The 24,647-nt window shown below is 42.7% G+C and overlaps 1 protein-coding gene across 4 annotated transcripts in view; it reads left to right on the top strand.

The window, feature by feature from the left end:
- ARNT2 (aryl hydrocarbon receptor nuclear translocator 2) overlaps window positions 1–24,419 on the top strand; it is a 97,138-nt gene extending 72,719 nt beyond the window's left edge. For all 4 annotated transcript variants that reach the window (XM_053988449.1, XM_053988446.1, XM_053988447.1 and 1 more), the window contains 7 exons: window positions 5,128–5,200; window positions 5,358–5,481; window positions 9,461–9,560; window positions 12,111–12,249; window positions 14,693–14,858; window positions 17,377–17,513; window positions 19,865–24,419. In XM_053988449.1, coding sequence (XP_053844424.1) covers window positions 5,128–5,200; window positions 5,358–5,481; window positions 9,461–9,560; window positions 12,111–12,249; window positions 14,693–14,858; window positions 17,377–17,513; window positions 19,865–19,963 — 838 coding nt within the window. In that variant the 3' untranslated portion in view covers window positions 19,964–24,419. The remainder of the gene's footprint in view (window positions 1–5,127; window positions 5,201–5,357; window positions 5,482–9,460; window positions 9,561–12,110; window positions 12,250–14,692; window positions 14,859–17,376; window positions 17,514–19,864) is intronic.
- The last annotated feature ends 228 nt before the right edge of the window (window positions 24,420–24,647 follow it).

Here is a 24,647-nt window from a genome sequence, read left to right as displayed (position 1 = left end):
CTGTGGACTGAGCAGAGATGCTTTTGGAGCCTGCTGAGTTCTCAACCAGTAACTGCAGAACCTAATCTGGCCTTGATTGCTTTATATTGTGAGGTTTTTTAATAAACGTTTCTTCTTTCCAATATAAATTTAATCTATTCTTAAAACTAAGTCTGCTTCTGGTCTGACCAGAGATTTTTTTGCCAAGTCTTTAGCTGGGAGGAAATTACTGGGTTTGAGATCTCAGCCTGTTAGACCATATATCGGAAATGCTGAATGAGCAGTCTGCTGCTGGAGGTGCCTGCTGAGAGCTCCACTGCAAAACCAAACCCCTGGGGCTTTGGCACTGGAGTTTGGAAGTGCCTCTGGCCATTCCTTGGCTTGCTTCTTTGGCACATACCTGGACTGGAAGGGCTGTGCATTCACCTACATGAAACCGAGCATCACAATTGTTTTCCTCTTTTTGTTTTTCTCCATACCCAAAAAGTTGGGCTAAAACTGAATAGTTAAGCTCATTGAAAACAGGCAAATGTGTCTTGAAATCAGACAGCTTGTCTGCACTGTGCATCAAAATAGCTATTTTCACATTTCTGCTGTCCCATAATACTTTTTCAAATAATTTGTATATGCGAAAACAAGCCTGCAAAGTAAAAAACATCTTCTGAGGCTTGTCCCAGGCTGGCTTAATTGTGCTTTGTTCCCAAGAGGCCACGGATGAAAAAGTGGGGCTGGAGTCTTATGTTGTGTTGACTCTGGGAATGCTTTTTTCTGAGCCTGCACTGTACAGTTCAGCTTGGCACCACAGCACTCCCTGTGATGAATAGGACTGTGCCAGCTCCTGGCTCTGCTTCCATCTCTCTTGCTAGGTTTGAATAACAACCCAGAAATGCTGACCTAATATGGAAGTTGCCTGCTGCTACTTTGACAGAGGATGTTCCCTCTTTCCTGTCATGTTGAAAATGTTCTGAAATGGGCAAGATACAGCCCATTATACTCCTGCTTTTGAATAGTAGAAAGAATGCATTATTCAGACTGGTTTTGGTTTTCCCCTTATTCTCTCCCAGTTCTCAGATTTCCAAAGAGGACTTACTGTAAAGTACTGCAGTTCCTGCCTGTTTCTGGCTTTTTTTTTTTTTTTTTTCCCACATTTGGGGTCATGTTTTGACTTCGGATTTCCTAGCTGCCCTGAAGAGTTGTACGTCATGGTGTAGCTGGTGATTGCCAACTTCTCATTAAGCTGCTGCTGGGACTGGTGGTTTGGCACCAGCCCTGGTGTGTGTGGCCATCCTTCCATGGTCCTGGAAGGTGCTCTGGGTCCAGCAAGGTGCTTCCCATGGAGACCAGGCAGGGATGCCTTGCTCTGCCCAGCTGAAGGCACAGAGACAGATTTGATATGCCTGTCACTGTGGTAACCTAGGCAGCCCCATAAAAACCAGGCTTGAAGTAGTTAAAAATTCAGCATGAAATTGTAAAGACAATGTAGCCAAAAAAAAGTGGGTTTAAATCAGTTTTTAACTGAGGATTGCTTAAAGCCACAGTACTTACATCTGTGTGCATCTGTTAATGGAATAGCTCAAGTTGGTCAGTGAACAGCATTTTCCCAAAAGACTGTAGAGGGCAGTGATGATTCCGGTTCTTCAGGGATTCATTGATTTTTACTGTTCTTTTTTGGCTTGGTTTGGTTGTTCTGTTTCCTTTTTTTTTTTTTTTTTTTTTTTTTTCCTTTTTTTAAATAAAGATACTCTTTGGAGCTTCACACAGTGAAATGTCCAAACTTGCTTTTGGTACAGAAGGATAAGGAAATATTAGGTTCAAATGTTCACTTAGTTCTTTGCAAAAAAAAAAAAAAAAAGAAAAGCAAATAAAACTTCTCTTGGTTTCACTTGGGTGTAGTCATCCAAGAGAAACTTCCTGGAGAAATGAAGCATTTAACATTTCACATTTGTGCTGTGTTGGGCTGAAAAGAAGAGTCCCCTGTTTGACCACATCTTCCTGTGTAGTTGACACTGTTTGATTTCCAAAGAGAAAAAATAATTGTTACCAGTGTTTATTTATTATACAGATAGAGCAGTGTTTGAATAAAATAATGTTGTGGTGACAGGTTATATAAAGGTCTTATATGTACATATATTGATATGTATATACATCAAAATAAAGAAGAGATGTATTTTTCTGGCCTGTGTGGAATATCTGATGTTTCATTTTTGGAAGCTGCAAGTCCTGGGCTGCACTGTGTGAATTTATGAGTCCTGTGGTTGTCCTGAGCCTCGAGATTCGTTGTGTTGCAGTGAGCTGGCCCAGGTCGCTGCTGGAAGCAGCCTGCTGGATGAATCAGCCTGTGGGAGAGATGCTTTCTGCTCTGGGTTCTCCTGGGCCAAAATCCTAAAGTGATCAGCTCTGCTGATAGAATTGCAGTTGGTGGTAGTGGTGGTAATGACTTTCTCGTGCTCTCATGTCATCTGTGGCCTGTCTGATTCTGATGTTAGACAGACCCTTTCACAGGGGTGAGTTGAAGCTCTAGGCTAAAAGAGGGAGATACTGAGAATTTCTGAAAGAGGATTTTACAACCACAACCCCAAGGCTTTTACTACTCTGCTTTTGTCCAAACCAGACACAGGAAACACGTGTGCCTGTATTACATAAAAATAGCTTGGTAGAGATGCAGGATTGTTGCTTCTCTCCCACCAAAGAGCTTGTTAATTTTGAAGTTCAAATCACTTTTGTTTACTCTGATGCCTGGCAAGGGAACCAGTGACTTCAGTTTTCATAGACAGAGCTTAACATCCTCTCAAATGTCAGAAGAACTTCCACACTATCATCCTTTTTCCTCCATGTGTATTTACTAAAATAAATTCGAAGTAACGGTCAAAGCCTTCAGATTTGCTGAACCATTCTTGTCCAAGCCAAGGGCTTTCCTAGTTTCATACTGAACCTGTGGGTCGGTACTGTTGACCCAGACAATGCCTCGCTTGCTGTGTTGGGTAAACTGTAGAGCCAAGAAGTTGTTCATTTATGCTTGAACCTCTGAAACTGAAAGTGAAACCAAGGACAATTTTTGGGTTCAAAGTTAGAGGGCAACTTCGAGTTTTGCCCCAAACTGATGGTAATCCCTTGTTCTGTTTCATTTTTACTGTCCAGCAGCTGGGTGACTGTTGGCTGTCAGAAGGGCTGGTGAGATGGCAGAGTCTGAAGCAGCCGCAGCAGCAGCACTGAGCTCTCCCTGGTCGGCTGCTCCATGAATTGCTGCACATTTTCTTTCAGGTTTCAAGCACCATTTAAACTATTTATGCAGTAGCAGCCAACAACAACAGAAGATGCTACCCTGGCTTTGCATTTCAATCTTAATTAAGTGCAGCATAGCTTGCACAGGGTTCAGGAAAGATACACACAACTATTTGGTTTTTATAGGAAATGGATTTTGGGAGGTTGTTCCCAAAGTTCAGTGCTGTTAGCACAATGTGGTGTTTATATTGTAGTGCAGCTTAATGAGTATTAGAGATGAAAGATAGAGAGGGGCAAAGGAGCACTAAGTTAGAGAAGTGCCTACAAAACAAATAACGAGTGAGTGTGCTGTTTGGTTTGGCTCATTTGTATGCATATGGCTGAATCAAGAAAACATTCTTTATAAGGAACAGAGGAGAACCTAATGTGCTGTTTATTGACACACGCACCGAGTCGGTGGTAATAAAAACAAATGAAACAGTGTAATTAGCTTTTACATTAACAACAGGATTTAATGGGTGTTTGTTGTCCACAGGGTGGTATTTAGAAACTTCCCCATAGATTCCCCACCATTAAATTGCCTCCCATAGTTCTGTTGGAAAAGTTTACATTTTATGCTTGTGAACAAGGAATGTCTTTTCATTCCAGAGGTAATTTTTAGGAATTTTCTGTTTGCTAAAATAATAGGGAAAATCCGTGGCTCTCTAATGGCTTGGAGGACTGCCTTTTTTGCATGTTACTGCTAGGACAAAAGTTATTCCCTGTATTATGTGTTCTCACACTGTAAGGCTTGCAGAAGGCTTTTGGCCAGTTACTCTGACCTGCTGTTTGTTGCAGGATGCAGATTTTTGCCATGGAGCATAAAAACTGACCAAAGTGTTTCCTGGAACAGCTTCAAGGAATAGCAAAATGTGTTACTTACTTCAGTAGCTTGCTTGAGTGATTCCTCACGTTTCCACCAGTTTGTGTCTAATTTGTTATTTGACTTTGTCTGTAAGTTTGTCTCTCAGTCCCTTGGCATTTGAATCTATTTGAAAATTTGAAAGGAGATTTGAAAATCTAAAATGAAAATCTGAAATTTAAGCCTGTGGCTAAAAATACATTCTGATTTTCCAGAATTTCAAATCCATGATTTTGCTGTTTTGCAAAATCTCATCTATTCCTGTTGTGTCCAAGTATCATCTCTCTGGGGAAAGACACGCATGGTGCGTAATTCCTGGGTTTTGGGTGATTTTTCCTTCAGAAAGAAGCCAGAAACATACACAAACTGTGAGCACTGTCAAGGATCATTTACAAATACCGAATCCAAGTATTTTGTCAGTTTAAGTCCAATCCTATCCTAATCTCTGAGATCTAGTATAATTGTGGGGGGTTCATATCTTCTTTGCTAACTGAGCCAAGAGCCTCACAAAGATGAATGTTCTACCTGCACATCTCCAGGCCAGAAGTTTTTTTGCTTGTTTGACCAAACAGCAGAAAGTGACTGTTAATCAGAGGTGCAAAACATCTGGATAACTTCCCAGCTGCTGAGGTGTTCTGTCACTGGGCATCTTCCTGGAGAGCAAACTTATGTTTTCCTTCAGCAGAATCAGAGAGGGGGTCTGGTGTGTTCATCATTAACATGAGGAAGACAATGAATTAAGAATAGTGAATTTTTAAATCCTTTAGAAGGAGATTGTGTTCCATACTCTATTATCCATCTACATTTCAGTGCTATCACAGCAAAATTCTTCCTGTGCCCTGTTGCATTCCTGTGGTGCAGGTTTTCTCAATGAGAAAGCTGTAAAAACAGATGGATCTCACAGGAAAGGATTTAGTAAATCATCTGAGACACGTTTCACTGGGAGTGTAAAATAAGAGACCATGACTATTCCTTTTTGTATCTTAATTGGTTTTTGTAAGAAAGTCATTTTGTCTCCCTTGCAGACAACTTCAGCAACAGCAAGCAGAACTCGAAGTACATCAAAGAGATGGGCTGTCATCCTATGACTTATCTCAGGTGAAATTTCTCAGATTTTTCTTTTTGTGCTTCTGATCATTTAATATGTAAAACAACAGCAGATTTCAGGAAAACTAAAAATACATTGTGACTATCCCTGAATTCCTTTTTGTCAAATACAGTAGAGGGAATTACCTTCCTCTCTGTATCTCAACAGGTGCCTGTTCCAAGTATACCAGCTAATGTTCATGAGGGTGGAAAGTCTGTGGAAAAGCCTGATGCTATCTTCTCCCAAGAGAGAGATCCTAGATTTGCTGAGATGTTTGCTGGAATAACTGCTTGTAAGTGAATGTCCCTGATGTTTAATTTATAATACTGTGTCGAGCTTGGTTACATGATGTAGAGCACAGCTTCAAGAGAATGAAGAGAAACTGCTGCGTGGCAGAGAATTTTCTAAGCAGCATCAGTCTTTGGGACATTTCCTAGCATTTGTCATTAGTTGGTGTTTTCCCTAAAGATGACTGAGTAAATTCAAAGAGGGAAGGATGGCTTTTGTGTCACCAGAGCTGCCTGGTTTTGATTCTCTTTTCAGTTCACAGGGACACCTTAGGCAGTGCACCTAGATATTAAATATACTGAGCAGAACATTCCATTTCTAAGTGTATATTTTATTTCCTAAACAATATAGGTAAATTCATTTCTCTAAGTAGGAACATATTTCTCTAAAAAGAGACAAGAAAGTTACCATATAGTCTTAAGATAGGCTGCAGTTTTTTTATTAAATCACCAGTTTCTGTATCAATGTTTTCAGAGTCATATGCTGCCAGCAATATACTTGTTCTCTGGTCAGTTGAGGCATCTCCAGTCATGTTACCTGGTTGTGAGAAGTCCTGACTCTTCTTCCCACAACTTTTAAAATTTTTAGCAAATTCTTCTAAGATTGATAGGAGTCTCAGAAACAATATGTTGTTCTGTATTCCTTGAAAATTACTGTGAGGACAGAGTCTTTGGTGCCCTCAGCACCAAAATCAAAGGATTTCCCAGCCCTGTTGTAAGAGGTAAGAGCCAGTTAACTTGTCAGTCAGACAGATGGAGCTGTCTCAAAGTTAGCCCCAGCCTGTGCTGCCTGTTGCTCTAAGAGAAACCACTAAGACTGGCAGCTGAAGGAATCATCTGAAATATATCTATAGGAAACCAGCCAATGCCATGGCTTGGGGAAGAGCTCATTGATTGTTTATTGTTCTTAACTATCCTCGCTGAAAAAGAGGAATTTTTACATTTGTTTTAAATAAATCTATGTACAAGTGTCATGCAGTGCAGGGAGGAAACTACCCACAGGGTTTGACTCCAGGGGTGTTGGAAGGTGACCTCGCTGTTGGTTTCTTATGTCTGGATTGGCTTTTTCAACTGGAGAAGACATTGTAACTGCAATATATACTTGATACTCTGTCCTCCTGTTGCTAGGACTTCTCTGCTATTCCTGTTCATCCTTCTCTGTTTACTCAAACAGTGGAGTCAACAGCTGAGGCCATAAAAGGGGTCCATTAGAAGGTAGCAAAGCTCCAACCCTAAACACCAGAATATGTTTTTCCAAGCAAGAACATCTTGCTTTTTGGCTGCCTTACTGGCTCTTTTTCAGGCAGCTCTCAGCTGTTTGTGGGGAAGGGTTAGGGTTAAGGGTGTTACAAGCTGTGAGGTAGCTGGGAGGTTATGTTCTTGGAAATGCCATTTCTCTTTTCATTCTTATCAATTTACAGGCTGTGCATTTTTTGGGACATTCTCTCTCTCTCTGAATTTCTCATGGGAGCTGTGATCAAGGTCTCCTCTGAATGATAAAGGATAGTTCCCAGTTAGGGATGAGGTACCCTGTCCAAAACCAATATTGACAAGCCTGCGTGCTGCCTGCCAGACATTGGCCTTATGCTGATACCCGATCTTGTTCCATAAGAACATGGGCTGACACAGGGAGAGTGCTGCTATAATTGCATGTAGTGACCATGCTTCATTAAAACCCCAAAAGCTGGGAGAGGAAGCCTGACTTCATCAGTTCATGCAAGTGATTTGAAGCATGGGATGATGCAATTCTTAGAGATTCAGTTAAGAGTCAGAAGCCTTGGTGATACTGGTCCTGCTGGGGGAAGGGCCATCATTGACCAGTGGAGTTTAGAGAGAAACAGGTAAAATTCACCAAAATAAACCCAAACAAAAAACCAAACAATCAGTGCTGTACCAAAGGTGAGAGCAGAGAATTGTTTGAAAAATCCTGGGTAGGAATACAGCTGAGAGAGATGTGGGCCAGATTCAGAGGCTAAAGAGCATTCAGGGTAACTCAGGAAGGAGAATTAGCTGCTTGCTATTAGTTTAGCTGTTCCCTTTGTCTTGCCCTCATCCTGTGGCACAGACCCTGGTAGCTGCCATGGCAACTCTGCTCCACTTGAGGAATTCCAGTTCATTTGGGGCACTCTCAGTTTTTCTGGTGAGTTGTTCTCAAATATCTAAAGCACCCGCAGGATTTTGGCTCAGTCTCTTCCAACCCTGAGAGTTTGATTTCCCTGCAAAGGGTGGCCTTAGAAAATGGGACATCTCATGCAAGAATGACATTACTGTAGAAAAAGACAAATTCATCTGTCCTTCTCAGATATGCCCACTCATTCTCAGTTCTTCCTGTTGTATGCACAACCTTCTCTACACCTTGTCCCCATTTCTCCCTGTTGTATTTTTTAAAATATGAGAGCTTAGTTTTGCAGCCCAGCCTTGGTTTCTGTGCTGGGCAGTAGGTAGTCAGGGAAGAATTTCTACAGATTTCTGTATTACAAAGACAAGCAATGCCAGCTTCCATCAGTGGCTTCCACGCTCCGAGGCTCCTGGGAGGGAATTTGAGGTGACATTTTTCTTTTGAGAGGTGAGCTTAGATTCTTGTTAGGAACATAATGTAAGAACAATTTAGGTAACAGATAAGAGCTGGTGTGTGTTGGAGGCCTTTGGTGAGTCACACTCAGGAGGTCTCTAAAAGCTAGGGAAAGCTAAAAAAAAATTTAAACACCTAAAAAATACTTCTGTTACTTGTGAGTTGAGTGGGCCTTTTGTCCGAGAGAGCATCTTGTGAAATGAGTGGGAATCTGAAAAGAGCAAGGGGGAAAGTGAGGGGGCAGACTTGATTCCTAGGCCTGTCAAGTACATGGCAACATATGGGTGCAGAACCATCAGTTGTATCAGGGTGTGTTGCACTTGGAGGGGAGATGGAGAAGGTGAATAAAGGGTGGTGCAGCAGACCTGTGAATTATTTTAAGAGAAGTAGTAGTGGGATTTCCCTGAGCTTTGGAATAATCCAGTACCAGAAAATTAAATTAAGGGACCAAAGGGTGCTGTTCACCCAATCTTGTTTCATTCAATTAGAGATTGATCTCCAGTTGCCACATTAAGAGTAAACTATAAAAGTTAATGGCATCTCTTGTGCAATTTATTCACAACACTCATTTGTCTTCTACCCCACTTCCATCCTCTTTCATGGCTCCCCATCCTATTTCATGGCTCCCCCCAGGCCACATGAGGACAGCAAATTCCACAACAGACCTGTGTTTTGCCTTGCCACAGCTCAGGTGTGCAGGTCTGGTGACACTCAGAAGCAGAGTGCCTCCAGCCACCTGGGATGCAGTTGGGGCTGCAGGTTGTCACCCTGACATGAGCGGGCAGTGCCACCAGGCTGTCAGGGAGGTGGGTGCTCCTTGGGCTGTCCCGGGAAGCAGATTGTCAGCTGGCTAGGAGAGAGCTCTTGGACACCCTTCCTTGGGTTCTGTAACCCAGCAGGGTGGGGGCTCTCAGCTGCCACCTCAGTGTAGTCTGTGGTAACAGCAGTGGGGCTGGAGGACTTTTCCTGGTGGCAGAAATGTGCCCTCACCTGAGCACCTGAGGTGCTCGTGCATCACACCCTCTTCAGACTGGGCTGGTTTCCTGTTCCATGCCTCCATCCCCCTGGGCAGCCCCTCACACCTTCCTTCCAGAACAGCTTTGTTCCCCTCTCCAGCCTGTGCCTGGGGCACCCCTCACTCCCCACCTGGGCCAGGGCTGTGCTCTCTGCAGTCAGGAGCAGCTCCCAGGCACAGCCTGTGAGGAGAGCATAGAGGTGACACAAACCAACTGTGCCTCTGTTTTCACACTGAATTGTCAGTTTGTGTCGTTCCTAATGTGTTCCACAGGGCTTCTTCATGAAGCCCGAAGAAGGGAAGAAAACATACATTGCAATTGTCTTTAAATATTTTTTCCTTCATTCTCTCACCCCCTAAATTAACTCTTTTTCTGTGATTTGTTTTTCTCTTGTAGCAGATAAAAAAATGATGGCCTCTGCATCCACAGCAGGGAACCAGCAGCTTTACTCACAGGGAAGCCCATTTCAGCCAGGACACTCGGGAAAGACTTTCAGGTATTTGGTGCAGATCCTGAATGTGTCAGTTCCTGTCTGAGAGGGGAAAACTGTCCCCCTGCAGTACTGTGGAAACAAAACCAACCCAAGGTGCAAGAGCTTTCTTTACACGAATGAATTTCACTTTGTCCGCACTTCACTGTTGGTGATGTTCAGCACTTAGGCTGGGCTTACAAGCTGAGATGATTTGGGTATCTCTCTTAAAAATATTGGCTGGTAAGTAGGTACTTTTTGCTGTGATATTGTAATTGGAAAAAAGCTAAGGAGCAGCAACAGATTCTGAAGGGAAATAACTCTGAGATCAGAGGTCAGAGATCTGAGGAAAATTCAACCAAGCTCGGAGGGTGCAAAGATTTGTTTTGCACTTAGAGCTGTCGCTGCTCCTGCTGAAGGGCTGCCTTGAAGGGCATTGATGTGGGTATCAAAGGGAAGAGAGGGATGCTGCATCCACAGCCCCAGGTGAGGACTGGGACAGGGGCATGAATACTCTTCTAAGGCAGCTTCTAAATACATGTAAGGTGGTGGTCTGGCATGTTCCAAGGCATTTTTGAGTTCTTCGAAGTATGTGTCATTGTCTACCAGCTGGCATACAGGTTCCAATTGCTTTTGGAGAGTGCGATAACAGCAATCGTGTTGACCTTAGTGCCTTGTGATATCACCACAAGATATCAGGAGATTCATTCTCCTGTTCAGACCAGCCAAGGCTGTGAAAGTGAAGGAACAGCCACTCAGAACCTGCCAGTTCCTTGAACTGGAAAACATTGGCAAACACTGATTTTATTTAAACCAATGTGCTCTTAAAATCATAATTGCTAATAATCTCAGTGAAGAGAAATAAGATCCATGTGAGTGTGTTTTGTCAAATTAAAACCAAGTATAACTTGGGGAGATATGAGAGTAAACGTCTTTTAATTGGATATTGTGTATTACTGGGTGACTGACTTGCCATCTGGGGGTTTGGCTTGTGTTCTGTTCATTTCCTTTGCTAATTTCTGATATTTAACTGTAGCTTTTTTCCTACTGCTATTCTGTTACATCAAATAATGGCTTGCACTTCTGCCAGCACTTCCACCCTCAGTGAACTGTCCTCTGTATAATCTCCAGCCTGGCCCATTCAGTCACTGAGCCTGGGCAGCCTCTAGGCACTGTTCTGCAGAAATCTGCTTTCAAAGTACAGTTCCAGATACAGCCCAAGCTCCTTAGGTGATGGAACTTGCCAGTCCAGCTGAGAAGGTGTTGGCAGTAGGGCCAGCCCTCCCCATCAGCTGCTGTGTGCTCCAGCCAGATTTAGATGGACTTTCTGGTTTACATTTCCCTCTTTGGAGACTCTGTGATAGTATAAAATAAAAACAAAACAGATTTTTTTTAAAAATTAGAAAACTCTGCAAAGAATTTCTAAACATCCACTTTGCTTTTAGGCAGTAAGAAATCCAGAATAAGAACTCACATATTCAAATGCCTGCCACGTTTTGCTTACACTCTGGGAGGGATTCTGTCAGCCTTTTCCAAGGATTCAGATTCCTGCTTTTCTCTCTGCTCAGCCTTGTTTACTTCTTTTCCCAATCTGCGTTCTTCTCTCTCTGTAAGATTGTGAAAATAAACAATAGGGATGGGATTGGAGAAAGGAACAGGCTGTTTCAGTGGATCCACAAAAGTGGTTTTGTGTGCTGTCTTCATTTCTATTCATTTATATGTGACATGTAAAAAAATATGGTTTTATATATAAAAGTACAGTCATAATTTGTAGTTGTCTAGATTCCACTGCTCAGGACTTCCATGAGAATAAAATGGTGAAGTGGAGCGGTTCCTTCATAAAATTTTTCTTATAATTAGGCATTTCTGGGTATTTCTCTGTAGTGAAATTCAGTAAGTAGGAAACAGCTAACATATAAAAAGGTTCCTTAAAAATATTTTTTTTTTTATTATTATTAGTGTTCCAAAGTTACTGCATGAGTTTAACTTCCTGTCTTGATTATTCTTTTGCCTGGGTATACAACTGCCTGTTCTTCTTTAGCATCAGTTGGTGAAAAAAGGAATTAAAAGCCCTTATTCTTAATATGTAGCACATAATTCTTCATTTCCCAGGCAGGAAACAAATAAGGAAGTGTTTATAAGTATCGTCTTTTGTGCCCATCCTCATTTAGAATGACATTTAAGCAAATGCTTAAATGCTGTTGACTTTAAGCACAAATTTGTGATGAAGTACCTGCAGTACTCTCTGCAAGCTGGATTTTTTTTTCATTAAATGTTAAATGGTGTGGGGCTAAGTGTGTATGCACCATGTGTGGGACTGTATTTATTCTTAGAAGCCCTTTCCAAGAGATTACTGAAGTCTAATTCAAAATCATTTTGCCTGCTGTGTCTATTAGGACTGACATTTAGAATGCCAGTATGTTCCGTAGTTTTGTGATGGTTTTAGTCATCTTTCTTATCAAGACAGATTGAATAATTAGCTTTAATGTATTGTCAGTATTTCTTTATCTAGGATACAATTTCTTCATTGAGAATAGGCCCTACAAATGAGGCTCTGTGTCTGTTCTGAACCCTTAGTTCATCTGTGGTGCATGTGCCTGGTGTCAACGACATCCAGTCTTCCTCCTCAACAGGCCAGAACCTGACACAGATATCCCGGCAGCTCAACCAGAGCCAGGTGGCCTGGACAGGAAATCGCCCACCATTTCCAGGACAGGTATTGATTACAAGTGCTTTATTTTCGTGGGCATTAAAGATTTTCACTCTCTGTGCTTTTTACAGCAGTGTTAGTAAACCCATTTATGACTTCAGGGTAATTAATTTGTGGTTGGGGTGGAGGTGTGGCAGAGTGAGCAGCTGCTCCATGTGTAACTGCTCTTGGTTTGGGATGGTGGTCATTGAGGTGGCAGTGGCTGCACTGACCCAAACCCCACTGGAAGGTCTTGTCCTGTGTTTGTTTTATGTGTGCACTGGATGAAGGAAGAAGGACAGATCTTCTACTTTAGTATTAATCCTGTGAATTAAATCTCTCTTGGGCCAGGACCTTGCACCCAGCAGTGCTACCCACTGTTATCAGGGTGGGCAGAAGGGGCATGTGCAAATCTGTGCATGGATTGAGAGCAGAGGCTGCTCAGCCTGGTGCCCCTCCATTAGCACTGCCCAGTGTGGCTCACACTGCTGTGTGCTGGAGGAAACAGCACATACCCCCATCAGATGCACTGTGCTTGTCAGTGTTAGCCCAGAAATCACCTCTTGTTCTGTGTAACAGTTAAAAAATTGTTCAAAACTCCATTAAAAGACAAATAATATGAAATAAATTTGATCTTAATAATGCTGCTCTTAATCCCTCCTGAGTTCTCATTGTTTGGCGGGCTGGAATGATATGTTGGGGTGGTCACTAAATAAATTTCCAATACGTGAATTGTTTCCACATTAATCAGTGATTATTCCCAGCCCTCAGAATGTCATGGTTCTCTGTCACACCTGGTTAATGAAATCCAGTCACAACATTAACTCATTTCTTCAAGTCATATGGAAGGTGCTGAAAATGACTAAAACAAATTACTCATTCCTCTTTAATTCTGTCCAAGTCAACCGAGTTTGGATGTGAGTGTAAGGAAATTGGAATTAATTCTTCCATCTCAAACAAAGTAAAATGGAGCTAAGCCTTGCAAAAGTGACATGTGGAGCTCCCACTGCCGTTGTGGAAACCTTCAGAACCATACAATTTCTTAGCTTGGAACTGAACTGAAGACTTAATAGCATCTTCCGTATGTTGTATGCCTGTTGGGATTTGTTTTCCTCCCCCAGCTCCCCTGCATTTGCCCAGAAATTATAGAATCATTAAGTTTAGAAAAGACCTTTATGGTCATCAAGTCCAACATTAACCCACTGCTGCCAATTTCACCACTAACCCACATCCCCAGGTGCCACATCTACACATCTTTTAAACACCTCCAGGGATGGTGACTCAATCTCTTCCTTGGGCAGCCTCTTCCTGTTCTTGACATCCCTTTTGGTGAAGGAATTTTTCCTGCTGAGAAGTGGTGGGAAGTGGCTCAGTGAGCACTTCTGCCAGCTACCTCAGTGCCCTTGCGTGGATCCTGCCCAGCCCATGGACCTGTGTGTGTCTGAGTGGTGTAGCAGGTCACTGACCTTTTCCTCTTGGATTGTGGGGGCTTCATTCTGCTCCCTGTTCCTCTTTCAGGGAAGAACAGCTTCCTTTGCATGCATTGATTACCAGTGCACATCATTACAGGTATCCAGAGGTGTAATCACCTTCAGTTTCTCTTTGTGGGGTTGGTTAGGTAGTGACTTTTTCTTAGGACTGCTGGACTCCCATAATGTGGGAAATGGTTTATAATCAGATCCTGTCTGTGCACCATACATTAGCACATGGCTTTGGATGGAACACTACACTCCCTTTAGTCTCACTGTACCAGTTGTACATGTCTCAAAGTAGCCTCTGCAGTGTTTAACCATTTGTGTAACATTCTGGGAGATCCTGTGACAGAGCCATTTTATAGGTGAAATGACAGTAAGCTGGATTTTAGTACTTTTGAATTAACTCAGTTGCCCAGTTAAAGCAATGATAGGCTGTTTCTTCCTTTCTGCCAGGACTTGGTGATTCACCTTCCAAGACCTTTACAAGGCAAAGTAACTGCTGCCTGTATTTCATAGGCAGGGAGAGAAAGCAGCTCATTAGCTTTGAAACTTCTTTGGCCATTTAGCCCCGAGCACTGGAGACTCTGGTCATCTGAGACCTGCATGTGTCCTGCAAGACATCCAGATAACTGATTTCACTGTGGCACTGCAAAATCAATACACCTGGAAAATAAAGATAAATTCTTCATACCTATTGAGTTTGAGATTAATCCTCATGAGAGTGGTAAAAGAAATCCTTGTTTTCCAAATAGCTCTGATACAGAGTACCTGTGAGCTAATCAGCAGGAGAGCTGTAGGTGTTGGTTTATAGACTGTTGTACTCCTTCTGCAGCAGTAAGCTGGCTTGGACAGAAATGAAATACAGCTGAGACACAAGAAATGTGCCTGTTGGCATCCACAGAGTTTATTTAGTCTTTGCTTTATGTAAAAAGTAATTCTGCTATGCTGTTCCCCAACAATAAAACATTTTCCTGCTTTAACGCTTTATTCCTCAGCAAATTCCATCGCAGTCTGGCAAGGCTCAGTCGTCTCCCTTTGGCATTGGAACAAGTCACACCTACCCAGCTGACCCATCATCTTACAGCCCCCTGTCCAGCCCAGCCACCTCTTCTCCCAGTGGGAATGCCTACTCCAGCTTAGCAAACCGAAGTGCTGGCTTTGGTGAGTTGTAAATGGTGTAACACAGAAATCCACGTAGAAATTAAACTCTTCAGCATTGACTTCATTAAAAATCTTTCAAAATTTATTCAGTAAAAATTGTTTTTTATTGTTCTTTGGGTGGATCAGTTGGGAAGCCCAGGTGGTGAAAGGGTTTTGCTTTCTGCTACTGAGTAGAGAGGACAGAACTGACCTGTTCTCTCCATGCTCCATCTCCTCCACATCCAGCACACTTCGGAATATTGTCATTTTATGATATGAGGGAGCTTTTTTATTTTTTCCCAGTAAATGGTGTCCTGAAAAATTCAAAATTTGCTTATGGGACTGGTAATCATCCTCCCAAATTGTGGTCGGCTGGTTCCATTTGCCTTTTTTTTTTTTTCATTTTTTATCTTCTTCATGGTGGTATCCTCTTGCACGGAGATTGCACATTGAAGTTTGGCTGAAAACAGGATTTATTTTGTACCCCCAGTGCTACCAACCTAATCAGAGTAGGTACCATGTTTTGAAGTGGTTTTCTTTTCCTATTGCATGCTAATTTGGTGGCTTTCAGATTGTGACCCAGTAGGTAACCCCTTGGTAAGTTTTTTGCACGCCACCAGAAGAATAATATTCAAGAGTAAAATATATAATGGATTCCATGAAGAATGTCACTGAGTGATAATAATGTGCAATCCCAAAAGGCACAGGTAGCAGTGTACTGATGTGTGTTGTTTGCTCCTGTCCCTGGGGAACAGACCTGGCACAGACCTGAGCCTAGAGAAAGGGCATTGAGATGGAGCTCTTCCCACACAGCTTATTTCTCCCTCCATTTCCATTTCCACCAGGCATTGTACATTTGTTTATGAGACAGCTTTGTATTTCAGGCTTAAGCTACTTGGCAAGAACCCTTTCCCTTAATGAGAAACATCTCCTGACCTACATCAGTTTGGGTGCTATTAATAACCCAGCCTTCACGGAGACGAGCGGCTTCGACCGCCGGCTGCCAGGAGCTGTTCTGCTGAAAAGCAGCATCATTTGCTTCACTCAGTTAATTTCAATATGTTGTTCTGAGGGGAAATAAAACAAAACAAACTTGCAGCTTCCTTTTAAAGGGTAGCTTAGATGAATTTTATTTTGGCCCTTAAAATGTCTTGCAGGGTTTTTGAGTCAGCTGAATTACTGGTTGTGGTAATGTCAGTGAGGGAAGAACTGTAATCATGTGCTTTGGATGTGATAGAAATGCATCACTACAGCCTGTTTACTTTCCTGTAAAACCTTCCCTTTATCTGTTTTGCATGGCTTAGCTGCTGCCCAAAGGGATTGGGTTAAATACGTGTGTCTGTATTTTCTGAAGTCATGACTGTGAGTAGTGGCTGATTTGACGTGATGGAGCCTTGCTGTCAAAGACTTGGCATAGCACAGGTGTGGAAGTTTGGCACAGGAAATTTGGCACCCTTGGCAGAGGATGCTGGTGATCAGGAAGAACCAGACATGCACAGCTTGATCCTTTGCTGTGAGAGGGAAACAGGCAAAAATAGCTGGAGCAGTTATAGAGAAAAACATTAACAAGAAAAAAGAGGAAGAAATGTTTGGAGGAAAAGCATAAGCCTGGTGGCAAGCTTTCTAAAATGCTAGTTCTTAGAAGGAGATTCTGTAACTAATGAATGGGAAATTATCCAAAAATATTATAATTCAGTGGCAGTCTGTAGAAATGCAGGGTAAAATGAGTCCAGCTTAAGTGTTATCAATTGCTGTACTCATGAAAAATGTATGTAATGTGTAATAGGTAACCAAATTAATGTGTGGCAACATGCTTTTTTTTTCTGGTAGACCATTTAGAAGAAATTAATCCCCTTGAAATCATCATTTGAAGTATTTGAAGTGTATTTACAATAAAGCCTTGCTATTTGTGTTACTCTGTCAAATGTAAATGGCCTGAGACTTTTAGGAAAGTATCACCATATTGACAGGATAATAATTTGCTGTGAACTGCATATTAAATAAATCACTTTGCAGATGTATCACTGGAGGACAGGACAGTCCAGCAATACCTGTATTTAATCAGCAAGGCTGTTGTCTGTTGATCATACTGTTTCTACATCTGCTTAAAAAATCCTGGATCTGCTTACATGCTACTTAGATAAGTACCAAACTGTGCACCCACTGCTCCACAAGAATTCAGTGTTTTGAAGAGAAACGGCATTCATATGGTGAAGTTTAGTTTTTAAGTGAAATGAAAAATAGTCCTTATTATGATTAAAAAAATGATGGGGGGCACGCTTGACAATTTTTTCCAGTGCCTGGCTCACTGTGTCACTGTGCATTTTGCTCTGGGCAGTTCATGGCTGTGCAACCATGGCCCTCGGCTTTGCTCTGGGGCTGAAACTTCCTCCAGCTTCCTCCTCCCAGGGCTGGTGTCACTCAGGGCCTTTCTCCAAGGCTCCTTTGCAAATCCAGGCACTGCTGGATGCCGCCCCAAAGCAGGCAGATGTTTTGGAGGAGCTGCTCTCTGACTTCTGCCTTTTCTTCCCCGCTGCAGCTGAAGGTGGCCAGAGCAGCGGGCAGTTCCAGGGCAGGCCGTCCGAAGTGTGGTCGCAGTGGCAGAGCCAGCACCACAACCAGCAGAGCGGCGACCAGCACTCGCACCCGCAGCCCAACCAGAGCGAGGTGTTCCAGGTGAGCAGTGAGCCCAGGGTCCCTCTGGTCACCTCTCAGCTCTCAGTTAGAGCCGTGGCCCCTGAGGATCAGGTGCAGCAGGGCCTGCAGCCCTTCCCTGCTGCTGCCGTGCTGCCACAGGCCTGCACTGCTCTTAGCTGCCCTTAGCTACTGAGGTGCTTTGGGTTTCTGCCACACAGCAGCATCTTTGCTGACACAGAACGCTGTTTTCCCTTCTCTTTGCACCCTATACTTAGGGCTTTCATCTTCTACAGAGAATCTGTGAAGTATTCCCAGGTGGAGTGTCTTCCTTATCCTGGTGCTGGCCTCTGACATCTCAAGTTCAATTAGATATCAATGTCATTCTCTTTGACAGCTCAAGCAGGAAAGGAGACTGATACTGCACAGAAGATAGTGGACAATAATTTTTTAAGGTTAAACCCAGTCAGATATCAGATAGGTGGTAAACAATCATCTTCAACTACCTAATTAATTACATTTCTGAGTCTTGACTACAGATAGCAAAATCCTACTATAGAGTAGGACTTCATAAGTTGACTAATAACATATCTGTCCTTGTATAACTGGTTTTTAAATTAGATGAAGACAGTTTACAAGAAAACAATGCAGATAAATGCAAGAAAGACAGTTCAGGCCCCAAGCAAGGTTTAGAAGTGGGGCGCGTCCTTCTCTTTTGGAAAGTAAATTCACCTGCAAGACTGGGCTCGTGTGCAAGAATGCTGCAGAAGAGCTGTGAGCATGGGAATATTCCTGTGTGGATGAACCATTGCTTTCACACAAGATCAAACAACAGCACTTCATCTGGAATAACTGCCTGTCTGCATGCTCTTAGCCCACGGCCCAGGCAAGATTGGTCTGTTGCATCTCTTTGTGTTGGCAAAGGTTAATGGCTGTCCAAGAGGATATTCAGGGTAATTCCAGTGGAGCTGCTGACAGCATGGTTTGATGGCCAGCAGAGACGTGGGGCTCCAAGCAGTGTCTTGCTTGTTTCTTAACAAACTTCTCATGAAGTTAGTGGAAAGGAAGACCATGGGATAAAAGGAGAGCTGGGCTCATCTGCAGAGCTCTTGGAGGTGAGCATGCATTTGGAGGGAATTAGGATAATAGCTGGATGGGATAAGAAACTTGGATGAGTTTAAAGACCTCCAAGAAGTTGCTTGGATTGTGCCCAAAGTCAGCCCTGGGTTAGCTGGGCTTAAGAAGAGAGGCAGACTCAAGAGGAGACCTTGCTGGATCTGTGCCTGAGGAGACTTTGCCACAGAGGCCCCAGCAGCAGAAATGGAGATGGAAATGTAGACAGGAGGGGGCAGCTACAGATTCCCTTTGGCTGGAAGAGAGTGTGGGAAAATATCAAATAAGTCCAAGTTTTGGTCAGAAAATGAAGGCTGACCCTGGCAGCTCAGACACTGCCAGTTGTGTTCACAGTCTCTCTCACCACATTGACAAGGATGCTGTGAAGATTTTGGATGGATTTTAATCAGTATTTATTTTGGAGGAACTTCCCAGTGCGCAACAGCTCTCAGTTCTTTCACAGAGCAGATCCCGTGAGCTTTCTTACTTGTTTTTTGGTTTTGTTTTATTGTGAGGATAGTGAGCCATCCCTGGCAAGACTTGGCTTTGTGGTAAGAGCTTGTTATTGTAAGGATTGACAGGAAAAGCGAGCATAAACTCTGGTTTTCCCAGCAAGGGATATCTTCTCCCTGTGGCTTCAGCCTCTGGCTGAGAGGAAAGGTTGAGTGTTCTTTGGAGCCTCCTGCAGAGACCTCACTTGGCTCAAGACATGTGAGAGCAATTAGCAGGAAATCCCATTTCTCCTGAGAAATTCCTGCTATTTCCTCTGCCCCTGTACATCCATGAAGGTGCTTGGGTGCCTTGTTAGCTGGGGTGATGTCCAGTCTTGAGTGTTCACCTAGAGACTGCGGGTGAGGAAGTGAGACCTTGCCCAAACCCATCCTGACTCAGCTGGATCTCCAGTGTGTGAGATGTTGTACACTCCCCATGCACTCCCCATGCAGAAACCAGAGAGTTTGCTTCTCTCCATATGTAGCTCCCATTCCAAGGAAAGCTGTTTCAGTCTGGGAGGAGTAGGAGGCATCTCAAATGTGTTTTATTTCAGAGGAGCAATCCAAAACTGCCCTACTTAAATCCCGTTTCTTGTTCAGAAACACTCCAGCAAAACATAAGTAGCATGTAAACCTTAGGCCAACCCTCTGCACAGGTCTGGTTTTCACCTTATTTATCTAAACTTGACTGTTTCTGGTTTTACACTGAAAAGATGAACAGGAAACAGTTTGTGTCTGGATAATGTGTTGGCAAGTGAGACTTCACTTTGGTTTTTCCTTACTGTGCAGGACATGCTGCCGATGCCTGGGGATCCAACACAGGGTACTGGCAATTACAACATTGAAGATTTTGCTGACCTGGGCATGTTTCCACCATTTTCCGAGTAGCTTGCGAAGCAGAAATGGAAGTTCTTCTTCTCCAAGGCCATTTCAGTGTAATTTTGGCGCTGCTTTTTCTGTGTTGCATTTCTGTAGAAGCTACTAAACCAGAAGACACATTTCTCATGTTTCAGATAGTGGTGTAGGGCTTGCTCTCTCCTCCTTGGGGTGCGTCAGTGCCAACAGAGGAGCTCCAGCACTTACTAGTGTTCATTGACAGCTCCATTTTTTTTATTATTTTATTGTCATCTACCTCAGAGATAAAAATTTTGCTTGTTTTAAAAAAAAAAAAATCTCTGAGTCTCAAATATTTGAATGTGAATGATGCATAATATTTCCTTTGAATGGTAATTTTTCAGTAGATAAAGTAACAAAGACTAACAGAAAAAAGGTAAGGTCATGTCTCGTTACAGTGCCTACCGCTCCATTTCGATGCCTTGCTTTAAGCTTAAGTTTCTGAAAGCAGACACAACATTCTGTTTTCTTTGATTCTTGTAGGTTTTAGGTCACTTTAAATGTTGAGATTAAGCAACATAATGTAGGCCTCTCTCACCAGAAGATTCATCTCTGCCTTTTCTAACTTAAACTTGAATGTGTGTACATTTTGGTACTTTATGTATATCTTGTGCTGTATGAAGTGATTTCCTGTACTGGTTTCTTTTGCCTTTAAAAAGGGTCCATTCTGGAGTTTACTGAAAAGGTTGATGATGTATATGAAGGATTTGAATATCGTGGGAGTCTTCATCACTTCACATAGGTGTTCTTACTTTTAATTCAGGTGGTTCTCTATTCAGAACAAACATTTACTTACATAAGCTATTAGTCTGGTTTTGCACTGAATTGAGGCCTATAACCTTGTACATTTCTCACTGGCTGCTTTAATTATTATTGTTCTTGCTTTCCCAAAAATATTGCCTCTTAAAAATGACTGTAAACACATCGAGATTGCATTTTCTATATTAGCTGCATTTCCTTTCTGTGAAGTACTTTTTTATACTGTGAAACCTCACATTTTAACAGTGGAAAGTGGTGGCCTGTTACTAGGAAATCATTCAAGCTCATTTGCTGCAAGCAGTGAGATGGTTTTGTAGTGTATAATTTTTTTAGGGTGAGTTGGTAATAGATATTGATTGGACTATTGTCCACTGCATACACAGTGATAACTTGAATTTTTGCTTGGATTCCCAAGCAAATGCTTCTGTTAAACCCTGTTAACCCTGTTCTGTTAAATATGGGATTTTCAGCATACCAAGTTTGTTGAGGACTCTTGACTGCTCTGAATGCTGTATGCTTTTTTCCACAGAGGTAAGTTAATCATCTTCCTCTTGGGTGAGTCACCTGCCATATGTCTTCATGAGAGATGTGGTAGGAATCTTTTTATTCAGTATTTCATATGCATGATGAGTTACAGAGGTTGGATTGTAAGGATTTTATCCTGATCATTTCTTCTGGGATGGGAGGAGAAAAAATCACTCACAAAGCCCCAAGTTCCTGCATGCAGGTTATTCATAACCTTTGAGGTTGGGTGTTGCAGCCTCTGCAGAGGAGGACGAGGAGGAGGAGGCAGCTTCCCTCAGCTTTTGGACATCCAGGGGCTGTCACGGGCCTGGGAAGAGCAGCCCCAGGGCATAGCCCCCATCCAGAAGATCTCAGTGTGTGCAGCAATTCTTAGACTTCACAGGATTAAGCTCTGCCTTCTCATAGCCACTCTCGAATTCTGGGGTGTCTCTGAGTGGGGACAGGGTGCACATCACCGCAGTCCATATGTTTGGGATAAGATCCTGGGGAGCAGGCAGGCCCTGCCCCACAGCCTGCTCTGGCCACACAGGCTTCAGGTGAGCGTGGCCCAGGGACAGAGCTAGCACAGATGGGGCTGTGCCCATCTGACTCTGCTGTCCCAGCCTTCTCCCAGATCAGCATGTCGTGTTCAGTAGCCAGGAAGAGTCCTCCGTACTGTTTCTCTCACTAAATCTGGGACCAATCTCTTACCCTATGTGCAAGTGGGGCTAGGGAGTCTTTTTTTTAGGACAGTTTTGTATATCTCTAGATGAGGTACTGGAGAGGCCTCAGATCTCCTGGTCTGCACTTGCCTCACCAAATCACACTGAGAACAAACAAAAAATCTTCCTATCTCTTCTCCCCCAGAGATCAGGAAAATACCATCTTAGGTGACCAAGCCATGTGCTTATGCACTTTGCTTTTAAATACGTGGATGTTTATTCTCTTGGAGCCATCTCCCTTTCCCCTCATGCTGCTCAAATAAATGACTGCTCATTGAATTGGAGAGGCAAAGAAAGTTCTGCTGCCTCAGAGTAAAGTTCAGTGGTGTCTCTAAGAGGTGCCTGGATGCTGCACCAGTTGAGTGAGGTGCTCAGTGTCTCTGCAGGATTTTGAAAGGGGCTGCTTATGAGGGAGGGAGCAGTAGGTGAGCAGTTTGTGTCTCTCCACAGAGGATGCTTGACATGATAAATGTCAGTTCTTCTGAAATTTTTATAAATTTTTCTGTAAAGTGAATCATTAATTCAGCTAAGAAGTGCTGTTCCTGTGTTTTATTTTACTCAACAAACTGCTCTGAGTATATTTATAGTTTATTTTACTTCCTGAATTCAATTTAAATACAAGGTTTTTAAAGTAATTTTCTTTCTCCTGACATCAGCAATGATAACTTCCTCAGTGTGTTGTGGGTTTTTTACTACTGGAGAAGGCTTCCCGTGTACAGATTTTGGTTGTGCAGTTCAAAGTGCACTGTTAGAAGAAATTTAAGCACATCTCTCTTTTTCTTCTTGTTTTTTTGAAGTCAGTACGCCTGAGGGATCAGAGCATGGACTGCTTCTCACCTTGTGGGCTCCTCCTGCCTTCCTGGCTGGGGAAGGTGATGGCTGCTCTGTGAAGGGCAGTGTGGATAGTGCCAGGTTTGGCTTTTCCCTGTCTCTTGTGCCATCCTGAGCCAGCGCTTTATTCTTGGCATTTCCACCCTTGCCCTGCTCCTCTGCCATTCCTGGCCGCCCCATCTCCCCAGCCCGGGTGGGAGGCACTGGGGCTGCCGTTCCCAGCCAGTGAGGAGGGAGCAATTAACAAGTTTGGCAATTTTGTGCTTCTGAGGCAGCGGCTGCTGCAGGTGAGGCTTTGCTCGTGCTGCAGGGCTCTGCCCTGGCCCCGCTGTGTCCATGCCTGCTGCTCCCAAACAGCCACCCCAGGTCCTGTGGCTGACAGAGCTGTGTAGCCTTGGCTGTGCTGTGTCTTGTGTTTCGTTACTACAGCAACTTAACTTATCCTATAGCTGCAGTTATAAGGTGCATTGGGAATGCTGATGTTTTTATTACGTGCTGTCGGTGTAGCTTTGTTGACACTTTGGCTTCCAGTTTCCAGAATTTCGTAGGTGGTGGATTTCTCAATTTCTTTTGTGGATTTTTTTTTTCTAAGCTGGAAATAAAGCTGTGATTTCTGATTGAACTGTTGCAAACACAGTGTTTCTTGAAACTGAATCTTTTGGGTTTTAAACTCATGGAGCAGGAAACTGCAAATAGTGATGGTCTGGGTGAGTTATTTCAAGGAGCAGACATATAGACTGAGACAGTTTTAGATACTAAAATATTTATATTCATTTATTCAGACAAACAGTCCAAGACTCCATCGCATTACTTGTACAAGTGCTACTGGCAGTACCTACAGTGATGCTTTAACCAGATAGTTCCATTTGTAGCTTTGTTGCCTTTTCTTTTGAAGTACAGTATGAAACTGTAAATACTTCTTGCAGAACTGCCTTTTTAACTCTTAATTACTTTTGGCACAGTGTTAAATAGTGTTGGATTTACCCAATTGCTATGACATATATTTTTATACATAGGTGTACTCTTTTTTCAAGAATAATACAGCCATTTTGTCATTAATGCCTTATCAGTGTCATACTGCTGTTGCTCTTTGTTTGCAAGGTATCAAGTGGACTAATTTCTAGTTCAGATATTTTCACTTTTCTTGGCAGTGCTCAAGTTTGGCTTCAGGTGATTTTTGCCAGAGCCCCATTTTTCACAGTTGTTAACTGTGAGAAGAAGAGAATGTGGGCTTGGACTTGTTGCTGTTAATGGAGCAAAGAAAAGGTGATGGCATCTAATTGTCTTTAAAAGGTCAGACTTCTCCTACTCTAAACCAGAGTGCATTTCATGAAACTGATTACTGTGGGCACTGATTACTTTGTGTAGATTAATGGTCTTTAAAAAAGAAAGGGAAAGGGAAAAAAAAAGGAAACAACTCCGAAAATGGGCTTCTGTCATTGTTAGGCACTTGGTTACGTATCTGTTTAAACTCTTCATATTGATGTGAAATTGTGCTGTGGATAAAGTGTATTTTGTACTTCTGAATGTTCTATATTTATGACTAACAAGTACAGAATCAGTTGTGTGTATGTATAACTAATAACTGCCTTTTTAAATTTCATTAAAATAAAAATGTCATGAGCTGTTGTTAATTCCTGTCTTTCTGTAAATAAGTAAAATGTGCTGTTGGGAATTCTCAAGTAAGAAATAACCCTGAATTACAAGATCCATGCCAAAAATCAGAAGATGAGGCATTGATCTTTGTCTTTGAAATCTCTTCCAGTGCTGTGTAGTTGGGGACAGGATGTTCCCCTTTCATCTGTCTTGTAAAGGCTGTCCAGAGGGAGCAGGAGAGGAATGATAGTTCGAGAGCTCAACTT

The sequence above is a fragment of the Vidua macroura genome, chromosome 12 (assembly GCF_024509145.1).
Source record: "Vidua macroura isolate BioBank_ID:100142 chromosome 12, ASM2450914v1, whole genome shotgun sequence".
Classification (NCBI taxonomy): Eukaryota; Metazoa; Chordata; class Aves; order Passeriformes; family Viduidae; genus Vidua; species Vidua macroura.
This window is presented reverse-complemented; position numbering and strand designations above follow the sequence as displayed.